Genomic DNA, 17,517 nt, shown 5'->3' with positions numbered 1-17,517 from the left:
GCATCAAGGCCTGAGCAAACACAGCACGGTTTACGTACCCGTCCACCGTCTACTTAGTAACGTTGCGTTACACGTCAAGTATCTGAGAGAACACTGTCCTACCTAATCTAACTAGGAACTTCATCCACGGGTCCTCGTGAAATAAATTATGCGCCGGGTGAAACGGCCCGAGCTGCGTACACAACGAACTTGGATTTGTACTAACTGGATAAGAGCTTCTTTGAGGTGGATACATCGTCAACAAAATGGAGTGGAGAAAAACGGGGCGAAAAAAGGAGAATAATAATGGCATTGCGAAGCGGCAAACTATTTCCCCTTAACACTTGCATTCTCCAAACTGATTGTTTAACAAGTGGATGATGCGGAAGTGTGATATTACAGTGGTTGCCCCAACCATTCGTTTCCACAATCTGCCAGGCCATTTTTCTTGGACCTGATAAGTGGTGCGTAATATTTCCATGAAAGATTTTTCATTTTATTCCAAAGATGAGAGCCCTCTTACCCACCCAGTGCAAAATTGATTTAAAAGACATCGGGTATCAAAACAAAAACAAGTTTAGCCGAACTACGTAAACATCGTGTTTTCACAAGTTATGCGTGGCAGATCAAGAATTTAGAATATATATCCATGCAAGTTGTTTATGTTCCGACAGGCATTGGCGGGGATAGTGATAATATTAGTTATGCTAACGGCATAGGTTCTCAAATCAAGCAGCGAGTTATTCATATGAGTGTCGCAGGTATGAAAATTAGGCGACCCCTCTATCTTCGAGATAGTAAACGTAGCTGAAAATGTGAGTGCGATCTAAGTGCGAATAATTGACTCCATTGAGCTCGGACGCGTGATGTTATCGGGGGGTCAAGTGGTTGGGCGCTGCCTTGACAAGATCTGATGCTTGACGTAAGTGGCTCAGTTGCATTGTAGTATTCTTCCAGTGATGATGAAAAAAAGTCCGCGTCTTCATCTGAAATAGTGATTGAACGGATATCGATAGAAGAACATGGATTTGTGGACGGTAATACTGACAATAGCGGTGGGTGCATTTTGCGCGTATTTATTCTTCACTCGCAATCAAAATTACTTTAAGAAACACGGTATCCCTTACGTGAAACCAAACCCGATCTTCGGAACGTTGACTGCAGCAATTTTTCAATTCAAGACGTTGCCCGAAGTGATTGAAGAATCGTACCAATGTCACCCCGAAGCCAAATACGTCGGATGTTTTGACTTTACAACCCCGGTAATTTTGCTGAAGGATCCAGAGCTGGTAAAATCCATCACAATTAAGAACTTCGACAGTTTTCCTGACCACCAGATGTTCGCGGACTCGCCGACAGAACCACTCTTCCAGAAAAACTTGTTTGCACTAACAGGCGAAGCCTGGCGAGACATGCGAACGATTTTGAGCCCCGCGTTCACCTCCAGCAAGATGAAAATGATGTTCAAGACGATGTCAGAATGCGCGATCAACTTCTCCGATTACTTAGTCAAGTCGGACTCCCAACACGGGGCTTTGGATATGAAGGACACATTCGGGAGATACACCCTCGACGTTATAGCGTCAACGGCATTCGGACTGAGAGTGAACTCACTGAAAGATCGTGAAAATGAATTTTACCGGACGGGGAAGTCGGTGTCAGACTTCTCTGGTGTAAAAATGTTCAAGTTCTTTTTTATAAAAAACTTTCGATGGCTTTCGAAGCTGTTCAATATCAAAATACTGGACCGTGCGGCAGAGGAATTTTTCTCAAACGCGATAAAGACGACCATTGCGACGAGACAGAAGGAAGGAATCGTGAGGCCCGACATGATACAACTGATGATGCAATCAGGAGACAGGAAGGAAAAATCCCCCCTGTCTATCGAGGATATGACTGCACAGGCTTTCGTTTTTTTCCTCGGAGGGTTCGACTCTCCCGCAACTACAATGAGTTTCGCAGCCCGTCTTCTCGCTCTGAATCCGGAGGTTCAGAAGAAATTGCAGGCAGAGATTGATAGAGAACTTGAAAGAGGCGCGGGAGAAATTTCGTACGAAAATCTTCACACGATGAAATATCTCGACGCCGTCGTCAGCGAGACGTTAAGGATGTTTCCGCCCTCTGTGATTATGGATAGAGTTGGAGACCAGAGCTTTATCCTGCCACCATCGTTGCCTGGACTCGAGCCATTGCAGATACAACCGGGACAAAACGTCTGGATACCATGTTACAGCTTTCATCACGACCCGAAGTACTTCTCGGACCCGGAGAAATTCGACCCAGAAAGATTCAACGAGGAGAACAAGTCGAAAATATCTCCGTTGGTGTACTTTCCTTTTGGACTGGGACCCAGAATCTGTATCGCCACTCGTTTTGCTCTGATGGAAGTAAAGTTGGCTCTGTTTCATCTTCTTGCTAAATGCAACATATTGCCATCGTCAAAAACTCAGCCGCGGATAGAACTGAATCCGAAAACATTCGTGCTAGAACCCAAGGATGGCTTCTGGCTAAACGTTGAACCGCGAATCAAGGAAGACTGAACAATTATTGAGTGTACATACATATTATGTGATTTTCATTCAAAAGTAACTGTAGTTTGAGAGCATTGAAATCCAATTTTTCCCGTATTGCAATTCCATGGCGTTTGGCAGATTCATCGGTTACTGTTCAATTCTCTGACAAAATTCTATGTCATAATTTGATGTACAAATAAATGAGCATATACAATCACGCATTATCCCCGCACCACCCTTCACAAGGCAGCGTAAATATATATCTACACTCAGACAGGTCTTGTTTCATCTGTTCCCAATTGTAAATATTTTTAATTTCATTAATCATGCTTAATAAGGCACACTTGAAACAGTCGGAAATATTCAAGCACCGCTGCACCGGCGAGGACGGATGTTTTCCAGCCAGGCACATTATAACAATATTCATTACTAATTATTACTTTGCCGAAATACTTGTATCGTAGTGTATGTGCACGCCGTGTGTTTCGCATCGGGTTTGACGGTCTCGTAACTCGGATACGGATCGCTGCTTAGTCCAGAGTCTGCGAGAATGTTTTCCGAGCCAGAGATGACGGAGGCAGATGATATTAGATGAAAGTGGATGAGCCTGGATGCCGAGGCAAAAATTTCCAAGTACTTCTAGTGGTTCAGACCGTCAGAGAAGTAGGATCGTACCCTCGACTAATTATCACATCACTCTTCTTATCCACCCCCGAGGTCCTTCACCCTTTACGGTTTCGTCGCAAGGCTTTCGGGACGCTGCTGCTCTGCTGTGTCTCCAGTCAGTGATTCAAATTGATCCGCTGCTAAGGGCTGATCACGAGACTGATCGTCCTGCCAGGTCAGTTCGCTCGTATTTAAAGTCCTCTCACTTATCGTCAAACTTTGGACTCAGAAATTGTTCGAAATATTTCCAAAACACAACTAATTCCGAAATGTCTTTTTTGTAAGAATGACATTTCACTTGACTTTCAGTTTCATACTGTCACGACTTTGCCCGTCCATCCATCAATTTTACGAGTCAGGTAAGTGTTTAAATTTGCAGAACATCACCCCGAGCATAGTCTGCAGATATGGGGCAGATAAAACGGTGAACCAAAATCAGCAAGATTGTGGTCCCACGTTCGGGAAATCTCTAGTGGCATATGCGGGATCGACGTTACTTGCGCTCTGCTCGACTCCGAGCTTTGCCAAAGCGCGCTCAGGGTCGGATCACGCTGTTTCCAAGCCAATTCCACGCGTTCTAAACGAAGAGGTGAGTATCTACCACGCATAAACCAATTCTGAAGGAGCAATTTGACCAATAAGAAATCGCTATCATTTCCCAAAGCCGAAGTTTTATCCTCTGAAATGTAATTATGTAAATTTTTTACTAAAATTATACTACGTTCGATTAGACGCGGTCATGGTAAACGAACCACGGGCTGAATATTAGCAAACTTGTAGATATTAATGTTCCGGAATCAAAGAACGATTTTCAAGTTCGCCAAACGGATATCACGGCCCTGATCACGAGATTTGAGGCTGCTGGCAATAGCCTCGTTGCATTTCCGTGCCCAACTCACCGTCGCGTCGCACCAGTTTCCTTACTGTGGAAATGCGGACTTTGTGAAACGTCATCGTATTTGAATGTAAATGCAATTTGATGCAGCGTTTCGTTTTATTCTGTGCCCAGATCTCGATCTGGTTCAACCTCTTACAAGAAAGTCGTCATGTGCAGAGGGTCGCCGATTTCCGCAGATGAAGAAGATGCGGAAAAGAATTGCGAATTCTCCTACAATCGATAATCAAGGCTGAGGGCAAACCGGGGTGAACCTGTCGCTTAAGATCTTTTAAAGAATAATGAGACTGTTTCATCCTCTCCCAATCGCGTCTAACGTGAACCACGTTAACCTGCAGGCAGACAGAAATTTTTATAATTGGTCTCCCAGGGGTTCAATTCTGCCAAGTGAATTATTCTTCCCCGAAGGTTTGAGGGAAAGCAGAGCATCCTGCGGCTTCCAACTTTCGTCTCAAACATCGAGGGTGAATAATTTGAGGTTGATTAGTGAGGTTTGCCGAGAGACACAAGGCCACCGAGACCTGCGGACTCGAGTTGTTTGAAGCCATCACGAATCAACGACCTTTTGATCGGAAAGCCCAAAATTGTTCGGATATTCGCATCATTTTTTCCGTCTCCTTTCGGTTTTTTTCTTTTCTGTTTTTCAGCCCTATGTTATACATAGAACCATGCCTGTCTATTCATCGAGTAATTGTCCGAAGTTTGCAAGACTTAAATCCTTGTATAATATTTGCATCGAGCAAGCGAACAGTGAGGATTTTATGTTGGCCATGAGAAAATTGCTAAAAGGTGAATAAAAGCGCGAACTCAGCATGCCGCGAATCACGGGGCAAGAGATTTTGCAACTCTGACGTACTGAAACGATCTTCATATTCACGGTTACGCCAATAACATAATTTTTTATTTATTTTTTTTTCGTTCATACATTTTTTTTTACTCCTTAAGCTCCAACCGTGTAATTCGTGAGCGGAATATAAATCGCAGAGAGAAATTGACTCATTCCAAGGCGGCATTGGCGCGAAGACTTGGCACTCAGTGCTTCCTTGGATTTCTCGCCCACCCAGGAAGTCAATCAACGAACGATTGACATTATTTACTGGCGGGTGACATAGCGGTGCGTTCATTTCTCACCGGAGGCCAAACAGGTACAAGACCACCTACGTACGATGATTGTGTATAGTATGTACATACAGCGAAGATGACGGCTTGGCTCGATATTGCGTCGAGCCCAGCTGCTTGCCTTTCGGATATTATCGCTGACTGTGGCTGCAGGGTCGTTGGATCCACGTCCCTGAGCAAGCGCCAACCCCTGCGCTTTCCGACCCCCGGTTTGCGGTTAGCTTTACGGTTCGAGGCATTAATTTGCCATCCCTGCGAAGTTGAATAAAAACACGCAACCCGCGTCGTCCCACGATAACTCGTCGATATTGATATTTCATTCGCGTTGTGCCGGGTATAACTATTCCACGATACTGTCTGCTCATAGATGATAGTTCGATTGATCGATCAATTTTTCATTGTGAATTTCGGAATCTGCTGCTAAATTTTCCTTTCTTCATTTTAAGTACAGAGATAATCATGCGACATTGACAAGATCGAGTCCGACTTGGAGGGACTTTGGTTTGGAATTATGATTGAACAAAAATGAACTATACATTATCAAGAAACTTTTCCGCTATTAAGAGTGAATATTGAAATTTACGAAATTTTTCTTTCATTTTCACCGTTTCAAAAAAAAAAAAAAACAACGAAATGATCGATTAATCGAGCCATTTTTACCGATTCAATCGAGTCGGGTCCGCTTATTTCTAGTTTAGTGTCCATCGCTATTTAGAATGGTTGCGTATTTTGTTCTCCCGTGAAACTAAAAACTCTAAATAGTTTATAGACAACGGTATAATATTGTGACGTGGGTAGAGGAAGACGTTCGCTAGAAACACGTCAAAGATCGATAAACCAGCATCAGGAGTCAAGTTAAGGGTAATTAGCCGCAGTTTAAGTTAATTGAATACATTTCTCTTAATTAAATGGCCTGACGGGGTTTCATAGAAATTACGTGTTTGTGGTGAAGAGCGAGATTTACGCTCGCCCGAAAATCCAGAGGTCTTAAAAATGTTATCACCGGGTGACCTCGGAATAAATTTTTCTACTGCGGTTGAAATTTGTGTGATTAACTACAGAGATTTCGGAGACTTCGTTGTAAAAAAAAAGGCATCTCAATTATTATTGCCGTTAATATTCAATCAATTTTAGAGAATTATTATACGTAAATTATAAATTTTGTATGAAAAACAACAACACTTGTTTGACGTGTTTCACAACATTTTCACTTGAGAAATGAAAATTTGTAAGCCACCGTGTATTCTGAGATTCGACCAACGTTTTCCTCGGTACGAATATTGCTTGTCAAGTGAATAGCAGCTCGGAGAATTGGAGAAGACGTATTTTCCTTTGTCAACTGCAGCCCCAAGCTATTTTTACTCCTATTCGTTTTACAGACATTTTTTCCCCTCTTCTTTACTCGTCATTTTTTTCTCTTTTGATCGTAAATAATGTTCGCACCGGAATTAAAGAAATTGAATGAATGGGGAGAATCCAATATGGCGGTTTCTTTCAATCATAAATTTTTCGCGTGAGATTATAATTCACAATTCCTCGAAAACGTTTCCGATCATTCGCTGACTGCGCGAGAGATCGTTACCGGATCCCTAAGACTCATTATTACAAATGCTCAAGCACTAATTATGCAGGTGAAATATTTTTACTACCCATATTGTAACAAATTCAAAAATGATGCGATTCTTCAACGGTTTAAATACGTTGCAGTTCACAAAAGTCTGAAGCACGAATCCCCCCCCACCCTGCTTAGCGAAAATGTCGCTGAAGGGAAAATTACCGGAAATGCAAGCTTGATATAAAGGTCCACAAGCTTTTAATTTCTTCACAAGCACCAGAATAATCCGGCTTAGCGCAAATAAGGGCCCTTGGGGGTCGCATAAATGTACGAACTGCGACGACCTCCTCGTCTCTGTGTTCATTTGCCAATTCGAAAATCCGTGGTAAGCATTCCGTTGTACCAATTCGGTATAGTAAAGTAATTTCAACAAGTGTCACTGCTCTTAATGATATTATAGTACATATCAGCGTTGCCACTCTGGTAATTGTGAACGTAACATCTTTATGAAAGAAAACGTAGTAGGTAGGTAGTAGAATGTACGGAATGGAATTCGACTATTGTGAGGTTATGTTTTTAGCCGCCAGGTGGTGCTTTCATTGTTTTCGCACTACAGTGGGTCTAGGTTTCGCACTTGTCAGTGAGGTAGGCTACTGAAAGGTCTCTTTCGTCATGCTCGTGAGCTATCTAGGTTACATGCTATCTATGTCCAGGTTATCATGTCGAACCGCATAGAGGGAAACGTACGATCGTGTAATACAGTCTCTAGGGAAATGTAGGATACTACATTGGCATAAACAGCATGTTACATCTGTGGAGATTAGTTGGAACGCAAATATTGCCTAGGAAAACCCCGTTTCAAAAATTGTATTAAAAATCATCAAAGCGTACTAGAACATCTCTAAATACACCAAAAAATCGTAAAGTGGATGCGTAAAGGGGATGCGAAACACCGGCGTGTGAAAGACTATCAGTAAACGTCACGCACTGCTGGCATAAATTGTTCCAGAACAACGGGCAACTTTACGAGGAGTCAATTTACCTTTTATTGAAGACGTTTCTTTTATTGAAATCAGGCAAAACGCAACAACAAAATTAGCTGAGGTAAGGATTACCATTCATGTTCAAACGAATGAAGGGCGCTCCTTCGATTTATTATATGAATAATTGTTCCGAGGAACGTGGAACCGGAACAGCTAACGGACTGGAACGCTGAAAACGGAAAGGAAAAAAACTTACGTAACCCGAATGACTGGGGCTAAATTGGATCGTAAGTTCGACTCGACATTCATTGCTAGAATTGAAAGTTATGAGCAGTTACGTGGCCGAAATGCGCAAGCGGTCGACGAGTCGACGATAACTTGCGTTTAGCCGCTGCGTGACGTGTTTCGTAGTATAACTCTCAGGGTGAAAAAGTTCGAGGAAATTCAATGGAGCGATGATAATCCTCGAAATCGTGGAAGGCGACGGAGCATTTTTCCAATGCTGATCAAGATCGCGACGCGAGCCATGCATTAATAGTACCACAAATCATTCCGGCGAAGAAGAAGACCCTTTATATTCCCCAATGGAACCTTAAGCCTTTCCTCATGTAATATTCATCCGCGGATGCAACAACTGCTGACCCTGAAATTGAATCCATTACTTCTCTTTGATCTCCCATAACGGCGGGTAGCAAAACGACTCAGACGTGTATGACGGTGCATAATTTTCATCGTCTAGTCACGGGACTGGGATTCGCATTCTATGGTGGATATTAGCTTCGTTTGTTTCATTCCTTACACCGTTCAGCCCCTCGTTTGTAAAGTCACAGCTCTGCGATTGGGCTGATAGGCTTAGAAAAAAATCAAAAAGTCGTACTTTTTAGGTATGAATCCGGAAATTTGATGTAAGGGTGAGTCGATGACGCTGAATCAAATGGTGATAATAATTTTGCAATCAGCCCCCAAGATCATTATAAAAAAGGGATGCAAAGGGTTTCGATTAACTTTTACGAAAGCAATTATATGTAACAAAAAACTCGACAAGTACGTGAATTTAATATTTTTATTATTATTTGAAATTTTGATGTTTTCGCCCCCTCCCATTTAAAAGGTATTTCATTTTTTCTCACTTATTTTTGAAGATACGAAGATAAACACAGGACACTTTCCTATGTTTTTTTTTTTTGGCCTCAACAACTTTTTTTTTACACATATTTTGATAAAGATATTAGGTGCCGAATTAAACGGTTTAACCTTTTTCTTATAATGTTTTCGGAGGTTTAATGCAAAATTACCATCACCATTCCATTCAGCATCATCAAATCACTCTTGGATCAAGTTTCCGGATTCATACCTAAAAAGGACTACCTTTCATGCTTATTTACTGGAGTATGAAAGCAAAGTTTGAAGCAGACATCAGAGGCCAGCGACTCGAATAAGATAAGGATCGTCGTGCAAATACACAGTTTGCGTTGAGAGGCCACTTGCAGGTCCGCTTTTAGTTGATACGCAGTCTCCAATTTGGCAAGAAATGAACCATGAACATGCCTCTCGTCTATTCGGCTGCTATTCGTGGCGATAATGAATAATTGCACCGTTTAGTTAGGACTTTAGGAGGGGTGAATCGAGGATGTCAGAATATTTGTTGGTTGTTACGTTTCTTGGGTACCAGATTCGCTGATTACCCTTCCATTTAATTACACGCACTAATTGAGGTTGAATTTAATAAACTGACCGCGGGATGTACTGGAATCCCCATACGTTAACACTCCGGTTATTTAGAGAGGCTTTATCGCCAGGGGAATCCGCTATTAATTTCAGGGTCTGCCAAAGACTCGGCTGCAGGTATTTTGGCTCTTTGAATAACACGTCAAGTACTTACATTATTATTTTAATACGTAAGGCCGAGCGGAAAAAGAACTTCACATTTCTCTCAAAATATGTAACATATAAACGAACAAAAGGCCGCTGGAGAAGGAAAAGTATTTTTTCAACGCTCCAGTACCGCTGTACTCGCTAATTGTAAATTATTTTAAAACATGTTACTTTTACTCGGATATGATGAATTGTATTTGTTAAAAAATTGGGAACATTTCGCAACTTTTATTTGTAGTAAAAAATTGATGCGTAATTGGTGGAAAAATGTTCAATTAGCGCACTGCAGCGATCCAGGTTTAAAAACACAACACAGCTGTAACAATTTCACATATCGTGGTCCAAGCTTGTTATTCCGTCATGTGTATGTTACTTTACTTTAACAGTCAAATATTTTTAGCGACAATAGCGTCATTACTGTTTGCAAATGGAAATCCATAATGAATGTATCGCTGGTCAAAAATAAAGAGCTCGAATTTTGAGGTACAAATTTTATTGGTCGTTAGCTGTAATTAAAAATATTACTAATTAGCGTTGTATATGCAGAATACATTTTAACTTGTGACATTCCGGGCAGGTACTTACTCGAGTTCAAATTTAATAACCGAGTAAACGATCTGGAATTCGAAGAAATAAAATTCAATTTACCTGCCTCTGGCAGTGGAAGAATTACTGATTTTTAATTTTTTTTTTTCTAAAGGTGAGCTGTTTGAATGCATGTTTTACGTCTCGCGGTGAACGAACACATTCAAGCATTCCAGGAAATTAGATTTGTATAAATGCGGTATTTTGTTAAAAATGAAAGCAAACAATCTATATCAGACATAATAATGTGAAAAGATTGCCCCTGAGGTTCGAAAAAGCGTTATGAAGTAGTATGGTGTTTCTAGAATTTCGATCACGAGACCCTAAAATTTACCAAATACCTCATTTACTGAAAAATAATGGTGTAACGAATGTAAATTCTTGAGTATTCGCGAATGCAAACGCGAATGCGAATGTACATTTTTAAATCTGGCGCCATTTCTCGATGGCTAAAAGTTGACGATTGATTGACCGACAGGTACACCATGTAAGTCGTACACACAAATTAGCGCCGTTTGCATCTTATTCCGAAAATTGCCGAGCTGATCCAAACCAAGCCGATTGTTTGTTTCATCATTTAACGACAAATTGACAACAGAAACAAATTAATTTTGAGGTTAGAGTGTGATTTAAATGTTAAGACAAACTTTGATAATAAAAGTTCATTATCAAACTAATGTTTCTGTCTTATTTAATATTATTTTCGCAATTTTTAAAAGTAAAATATGAAGTGTGTGCGAGGGTCACATTCACAAAATGTTCGCACGTTTTTTGCGAGTGCGAATATTCGTTACATCACTAGAAAAAAGTAAACAGCAGATACATCTGCGATGTGTGTTGTAACTGTTTGTGCTTCGTCATCACGTTATCCGTGACCTGAGGTACAACCTTCAGGATAGCGTATGAGTGTTTCATTCCCTCGGATCCAATAAGGGAAAGATACATCGAGGCAATTACCAGTTTAGACATCGTTCGCAAAACTGGTTCGCCGCAAATCAACAAACCCCATGCTGCAGCAGGCGGTCACGTAAGTAATGTACGCCCGGGCAGGCAGCGTGCGAGCAGAATTCGTGCCACAAACGGAATACGGGGTGATCACTTCGAGTCTACACGATGAAATATTTTACACAGACAGCTGCTGATGTTGATTGTTGTCTCACAGGCTATACGGGCTCGAACATGTACAAAGTCGCAATCATTTTTTTGTAGAGAATTTCAAAACCTGTCTAATAAGTACCCACAACGCTACTCGGGTTTCAACCCGTAAGGGCATAGCGATGCATTTTGAGAAAAAAAACATTCACGAGTGAACTCGTCTTTTCTAACCTAACTTATCCTATCGTAATCTATTTTATTTTCTGTATGGAGGATAGAGGTAGGAGGACTATCTCCGTGTATAGAAAGTGTCCACAGAGTAGACGGATATTAACCCTTTCAGTCACTGAAGCCTACAATGAAGACTATAGTGGCACCCCTTTTTTTCTTTCTTTTTTTTTGTCATTTTTTTTTAATTCTGTCCCATACGAAATTCTGAATTTTTTTGCATTTTCAGATAAAAAAAATAAAACTTAAACTTTGGAATGATTAGGATTTTTTGTGAATCCACAATTGTATACAATTTTTATTAATAAACATATGGAGAAATATAGTATTTGCGTGAATGTAATTCGTTAGCGGCGAAATTTGAACGTACACTTAGAAACGATTGGAATTCATTGGTTGACAAACCAAGGATCTCAGAATGGCCATTAGATTTACGAAATTCAATACATAACGGTAGTTTTCACTCTCTTTAGAGGTGCATATAAATAATATTGGGGGTTGCACCTATTCTCGGCCTAAAATCGTACTGTCCCAAAATAAATATTCATGTAAATTTCACCCAAGAACACTATCTAAAACAATGTTGATAAGTCACCCCGTTTTCACCCCATTTCCCGAGTTGTTTTCAGTTATGACGAATTTTTGAGATCAGATTCGCATGCAGTGTCGAAAAATACATAGGAAACGTATAATTAATCTTCTGTGTCAAAAACAAACTGAACTGCGTGACTGAAAGGGTTAAGATGGCGTTGCTGCTGCAAGAGTTACACCAAGCACCAATCAGATTGAACCCGATCGCACCCTGATTGCTAAGCGCCAATCAGATTGTTTCCTTTGTTGCTTATGACCGCCATTCTGGTGACTTGTTGACCCACTATTTCCCTCTTTTTGGTGAACCTTTTTTCAGTTGCAAACCCATATGAGACACTTGACGTTACCTCTACCCTAAATAATTGCCTGCTTTCCGATCTCGCCTCAACTAGCATGACCTAAAGACTTGAAAGTTCTGGCGAATCCACGTCATGAATGCTGACAGCGAAAAGTAAATTACGGTTTTTTTCTGATACCAATAGCTCGTTCAGAGAACAGATTCCGGTCTGAATGAAACACCGCAGGAATTGCATGTGTCAGAAGCATCCTTTGGCAAGCTACCGCGCTACCGTTCTATCAAAGCATTTTGTGGTTGGGATAATACCCTGGGATTCAATGGCATTTTGCTTCAACTGCAGTGATACTTTGATATAACGCGTGATGTGGTGAATGACAAGCCAGTAACTGCAGTTAAATTAACTTCTCATGTCGTTATGCAGAAACAGTAAACATGCGAATGAATTTACAATTGCAGTTTGTAAAATAAATGTGAAAAGCAAAGAAGAACAACAAGCAGAATTTTCAGGTATGTATATTCTTGAATATTCAAGTACAGAAATCAGAACCAATTACGAAAAATTTAAGGTAGGTATTTATTTTTCTTCATTGGTGCAGTAGCGTTGATTTACTTTTTCCTTACCTTGTGTCATTTATCTATTTGTTTTGGACAATATTTGCTCCTAAATAGCAATGCGGAAAATTCTCATGAGGCCTGACTCAACTCTCGTTACGGCTAATTCCTGCATCCAAAGCTGAAAATTCATCGAAACAATTTAACTATTCCTGGCAGTGTTTATTCGAGCGTGTTATTGGCTCACTAACGACGCCATTTTATTGAGCTGTGATGTGTCGTGCGGACTGCAATGCAATTTCTTGTACGTTTCGGAATGGCCATACAATACAAAGGTAACCTTTTATTGCAGCCACAGACTTCTCGACACACCTCCGTGTTACCTTTAAAGAAAAAGTACAAGTGAAAAACCACCACAGAGAAGAATAATTTGTGTAGAAAAATGCAGTACATACAAATAAATCACGTAATTATGCTAAATGATCATTTCTTCTTTTTCGAATAATCAGGCGAACGTGTAATGAAGTAACACCAATATTTGACTTGTCGACGAGAAAACGATAACGCTCCACTGATTGTAAGCCGAGGGGTTAATCACTCATGTATTTGATGTACACTTGATTTCAAGATTACAAAGATTTTGAAAGATTTCAGGGATTTCACAAGTTTAGAAGAGACTTCATGGAATTTCAAAGGATTTCAAAAGGTTTGATACGATTCCAAAGATTTACAAATATTACAAAATATTTCAGGGATTCCACAAAATTTCAAAAGATTTCAACAAATTTCATCTTTCACGCATGTTTTGTTTGTACTTTCAGTTAGATGTTCCATCCATGATGACTTTAGTTTTTCGCATGGCTGTTGGCATCGTAGATGAGCAAAAGATAATTCGAATATCAAGTTTGCTGAAAATATTTCATTCATGTCAATTCGGGTCACGCAGGCTGAAAGAAAATCGAGCTCCGAGGATCAGGTTTCCGCTGTGGAAAGTTGGGCTTTACGAGAACGGGGTAGACAGCGGGTGAAATTTCCTGTGTAAGGTGGGTTCGCAGGAAGATAGTCCGGAAGTAAAAAGATTTCCTGTAAATAAAGATATACGATAGGTCGGAAGATTCAGCTTCAACTTGGGTAAAGGTTTTTATTACCCTAATAAGAATATATTGGTTCAGCGAGCGTCAGAAAGTTTATCTAGACAATAACCGGGAGATTTATTGGTGTAAATGCAAAAGTATCCCGGGGCGTGACACCGGGTACAATAATACGCGGTACTGGCTATTATACACCTTCTTCGCAAAACTTCAACGGGTATAATGTACATCAGCTTCTGATGATGAAATAAGAATCGGCTAAGGGGAACGTTACGAGAAGACACCCACTTTTCGCTGGTCTCCCCTGATCAAGCCTTTCGAAATTCTTTCCCTCTTGCAGTAACGAAACTGTGTACAAGTGGGAAAAAATTTCGAAAAGCTGTTTGAGCGCAAAATGACGTGACCGATTTTAAGAGTATTTACGAAAATGCATCCCTTTTTTCTGTAAAACATTGGTTCGTCCTGAAATTTATTGCCATGTGATAGTTGTGATGTCAGGAAGTGTGCTCTGGTCAGTTGGCATCGATAAATTATCACGAGACTTAAGAATTGATTAATTTTCAAAAATGTAACCTCAAAGTCCGTTTTGCAGCGAAATAAATAGAGGTAAAATCTGTACGATATTTATTCAGCCCTAGATGATTAGAGTGAACTTTTTAACAACTGTACGGTCATTGTACGAAAAATTCAATATCGATCCGAAGTTGCACTAAAACATTATCTCGATTCTCGAGTATACGTAAAGTATTTCGATATACGTAAAGTGAAACATGAGGTCCTCCTATGCATGTCTTTATTTTGTTCATTTAAACCGCTCCAAAAATTCTGAAATATTCAGGCAAGTTCTTTGAGGTTTCTAGTTGAAGATCCAATAGTACAAAATTTTTTCTCGTAGAGGAAAGCACGCCGCGTACCTTCTTGTTTACAAAATATACTCATTCGAAGAAATCACACGAGCACGACCCTGCTTCTGACAATCGCAACAACTTTCAAGTAGCACAATTGTGAAGATCCAAAGATCGCACGGTATTCCAACAGAGTGTATCGACACCCCGTTTTGCAAGTGGGAAAACGTAACCTTTCAAAAACTGCGCACCAATTTTGCCACTTTGATGAAAATTTTTTATGCCGCGAATCCGGCTTGTTTTCCGCGGTTAAATCGTATTTTGATATTTAATTTGTTGGCGGTACAAACTTTGCCGTCGAGCTCTTTGAGGCGGCGGAGGGTGGCTTCGCGGTGGGTTGGGTTGCACAGGGCGATAAGGGGGTGGGGGGCGAAGGAGGGCGGCGGCGGGGGCGGGGGCGGGGAGGGGGGAGAGCACCGTGCGATTGGGGGTCGGCGGCCAACAGCGTGCGACTCGCGGTCTGCGGGTAGCGACGAAGACGGCCGAAGCGGGCCGGAAACGGGCGAAAATCGCGGCGGACCGCGGCTTAAGCAGCAGTCTTCGTTTAGCGGTTATAGCGCGTGCAGCCGGAAGTTGGCTGTCCGTAAGCGCGAAGTAGGTGCCCGTGTTGTTGCGGAAGTGGTGGGACCTTCCGGTCGGAAGACGGCGGCTCGCGATGCTGCGGGTTGTCCGTCCCTGCAGGCTATCCACGCGTTTCAAATCGACACGCGCTCGACGCTCCGTCGACCACGTGGAGTTCACCTTGGCGCTCGTTCATCTGCTTCTTGCCCTCACTCCGGGTAAGGATTTTAAATTACGGAAAGCCTATCCTAAAGCGATCGCTATGGATTAGAATTAGACAGACCTAGTCACCGCTTTGCTCTGCTCTCGGCGTTCTTCGGGGTAATCTGAGCTTCGTACAGACGTACACCTGCAAAGCTTTTCATTATTTCTCAAATTAGGAAATGCACACTCGAAATTCTCTTCACCGGCGCTGTTCTTCGGATTTTTTTCTACATAAATATGTTATGAAAAATAGGTATTTAACGGAGATTTTTATCGACCGGAACAATGTTCCGTCCGATTTTATACCTAATAGAAACTTCAAGGTCAGACTCTGAATTTCTTCAATTTTTATAATAGCATATTCACGTACGAAAATATAACCTGCACATAAATTACCCAGATTGCAGTATTAAGGTTAAATTCGGATTAAATGTTCCTATTTCAAATCGAAAATTAAACCAACTACTTACTTTTTATACCTGAAGTAAGTCTGAAAATTGTCACTTTTACTCGAATTCTGTTGAAAACAAATTCTCTCTGCGTTGGTTTTATAGTTAGCGTTTTGAAGGAGGATTTTAAGGAAATTATGTTCTATGTTCGAAATTGCTAGCGATTAGATTCAGTATCGGAAAAAAAAAACTGTTACCGTTGTTCCGCATTATAATTGAACAATTACCGCATGAAGCTGCATTGAATCAACAAACGACGAACTGACAACGGACAAACGATGAAGTTCCGCTGCATCCCGAAACGCGCCTTGAATAATGATGTGAAAAAACTAGTTAGGCCGATGAAAATATATATGTACATATACATACATTAAAAGCAAAAATGTTTACCCGTGTGAAATATATAAGGCAAGTATAAATCTCCCCTGGGAACTGACGTTTCACCGACAGCAAAAACCGAGACGTAAATGAAGACAGATCAGATTCTTGATGAAAGAATGTCTGCAGACGATCCTTTAACAGTGGGGCTGCAGAAGAAAAATGCCAAAATTCGGTTTTTCACCCGGCAACCATCGTGAAACAATTGCGAATCATGAAATACCGACGAAAGATTAGGTCAATCGGTATATGAACGCAATTTTTGTCGAAGAAAAACTGATACAAGTAAGTGTTGTTTGAAAATTCCCGAATTTACGTCCAGAATATCCCAGCATTTAACCGAGTAATAGGATTGTCCTGTCAGAGGATATCGAATCTCGGGTGGAAAGAGAGAACCGGCATAAAAAGTGGTGATCCGCGATTTGGCCGATTCCCAGAAGACGGTAAAAGCGGGAGGCAAATGGGGGGATATTCAAGCTCGGATACAGGGCATGATGCGGAATGTGCCCGCCTTATCATCTACGACGTTTGAAGTCTCGTTGTAGCAAAGACCCCAAGTTCCATACACGCGAGAAGTCTCACCACTGCTCTCAGTTACTGCGTAGAACCGTTCGAGTGAACTTCTAATTTTTCAATATCGGCGCTTTTTGTGTCCATTCGTTATTTTTCATTCCTTCGGTGACCTGACCTCAGGCTGCGCATCAAGGATTCAGCCTGTGAAAGGTGAACCGTTGCTGGCGAAGTCGTAAAGAACGAAAACGTGCGAGTTGGACTCTTACCTCTTGAGACCAAAACCTCCCGCTGCTCGGGAGCAAGGGTCTCCGGAGCTTTCCTGGGCTTACTTGAGTGCTTTACTCCACTAATTATGAAGAAGCTCAAGAAAGCCAGTCCGCATAACGCGGAACGAAGTTTGACTGAACTGATGCAGAGGAGAAGAGTGAAGGTCTAGCCGGCCGTTTTGACCATGCATCTGGTCTGCAATCCAGTGAAAACAA

General features: G+C 41.2%; 2 protein-coding genes across 12 annotated transcripts in view; both read left to right on the top strand.

Annotated features, from left to right (window-relative positions):
- Nucleotides 1-893: 893 nt before the first annotated feature.
- Nucleotides 894-2,709, top strand: LOC124182584 (cytochrome P450 9e2-like). The gene has a single exon (XM_046570039.1). It carries the CDS (start codon nt 1,002-1,004, stop codon nt 2,517-2,519), a length of 1,518 nt encoding a protein of 505 aa, XP_046425995.1. The 5' UTR covers nt 894-1,001; the 3' UTR covers nt 2,520-2,709.
- Nucleotides 2,710-15,495: 12,786 nt separating this feature from the next.
- LOC124182677 (Down syndrome cell adhesion molecule-like protein Dscam2) overlaps nt 15,496-17,517 on the top strand; it is a 50,315-nt gene continuing 48,293 nt past the window's right edge. For 10 of the 11 annotated variants that reach the window (XM_046570227.1, XM_046570224.1, XM_046570225.1 and 7 more), the window contains exon 1: nt 15,496-15,709. In XM_046570227.1, coding sequence (XP_046426183.1) covers nt 15,586-15,709 — 124 coding nt within the window. In that variant the 5' untranslated portion in view covers nt 15,496-15,585. The remainder of the gene's footprint in view (nt 15,710-17,517) is intronic. The other variant, XM_046570226.1, reaches the window with a different exon arrangement.

Source organism: Neodiprion fabricii, chromosome 5, assembly GCF_021155785.1.
Source record: "Neodiprion fabricii isolate iyNeoFabr1 chromosome 5, iyNeoFabr1.1, whole genome shotgun sequence".
NCBI classification, from domain to species: Eukaryota; Metazoa; Arthropoda; class Insecta; order Hymenoptera; family Diprionidae; genus Neodiprion; species Neodiprion fabricii.
Note: the sequence above shows the minus strand (reverse complement) of the source record. Positions and strands in the feature narration are given on the sequence as shown.

What these genes read in the sequence shown, in the direction of transcription:
- LOC124182584 (XM_046570039.1), top strand. Translation starts at nt 1,002, where the DNA reads ATGGATTTGTGGACGGTAATACTGACAATAGCGGTGGGTGCATTTTGC.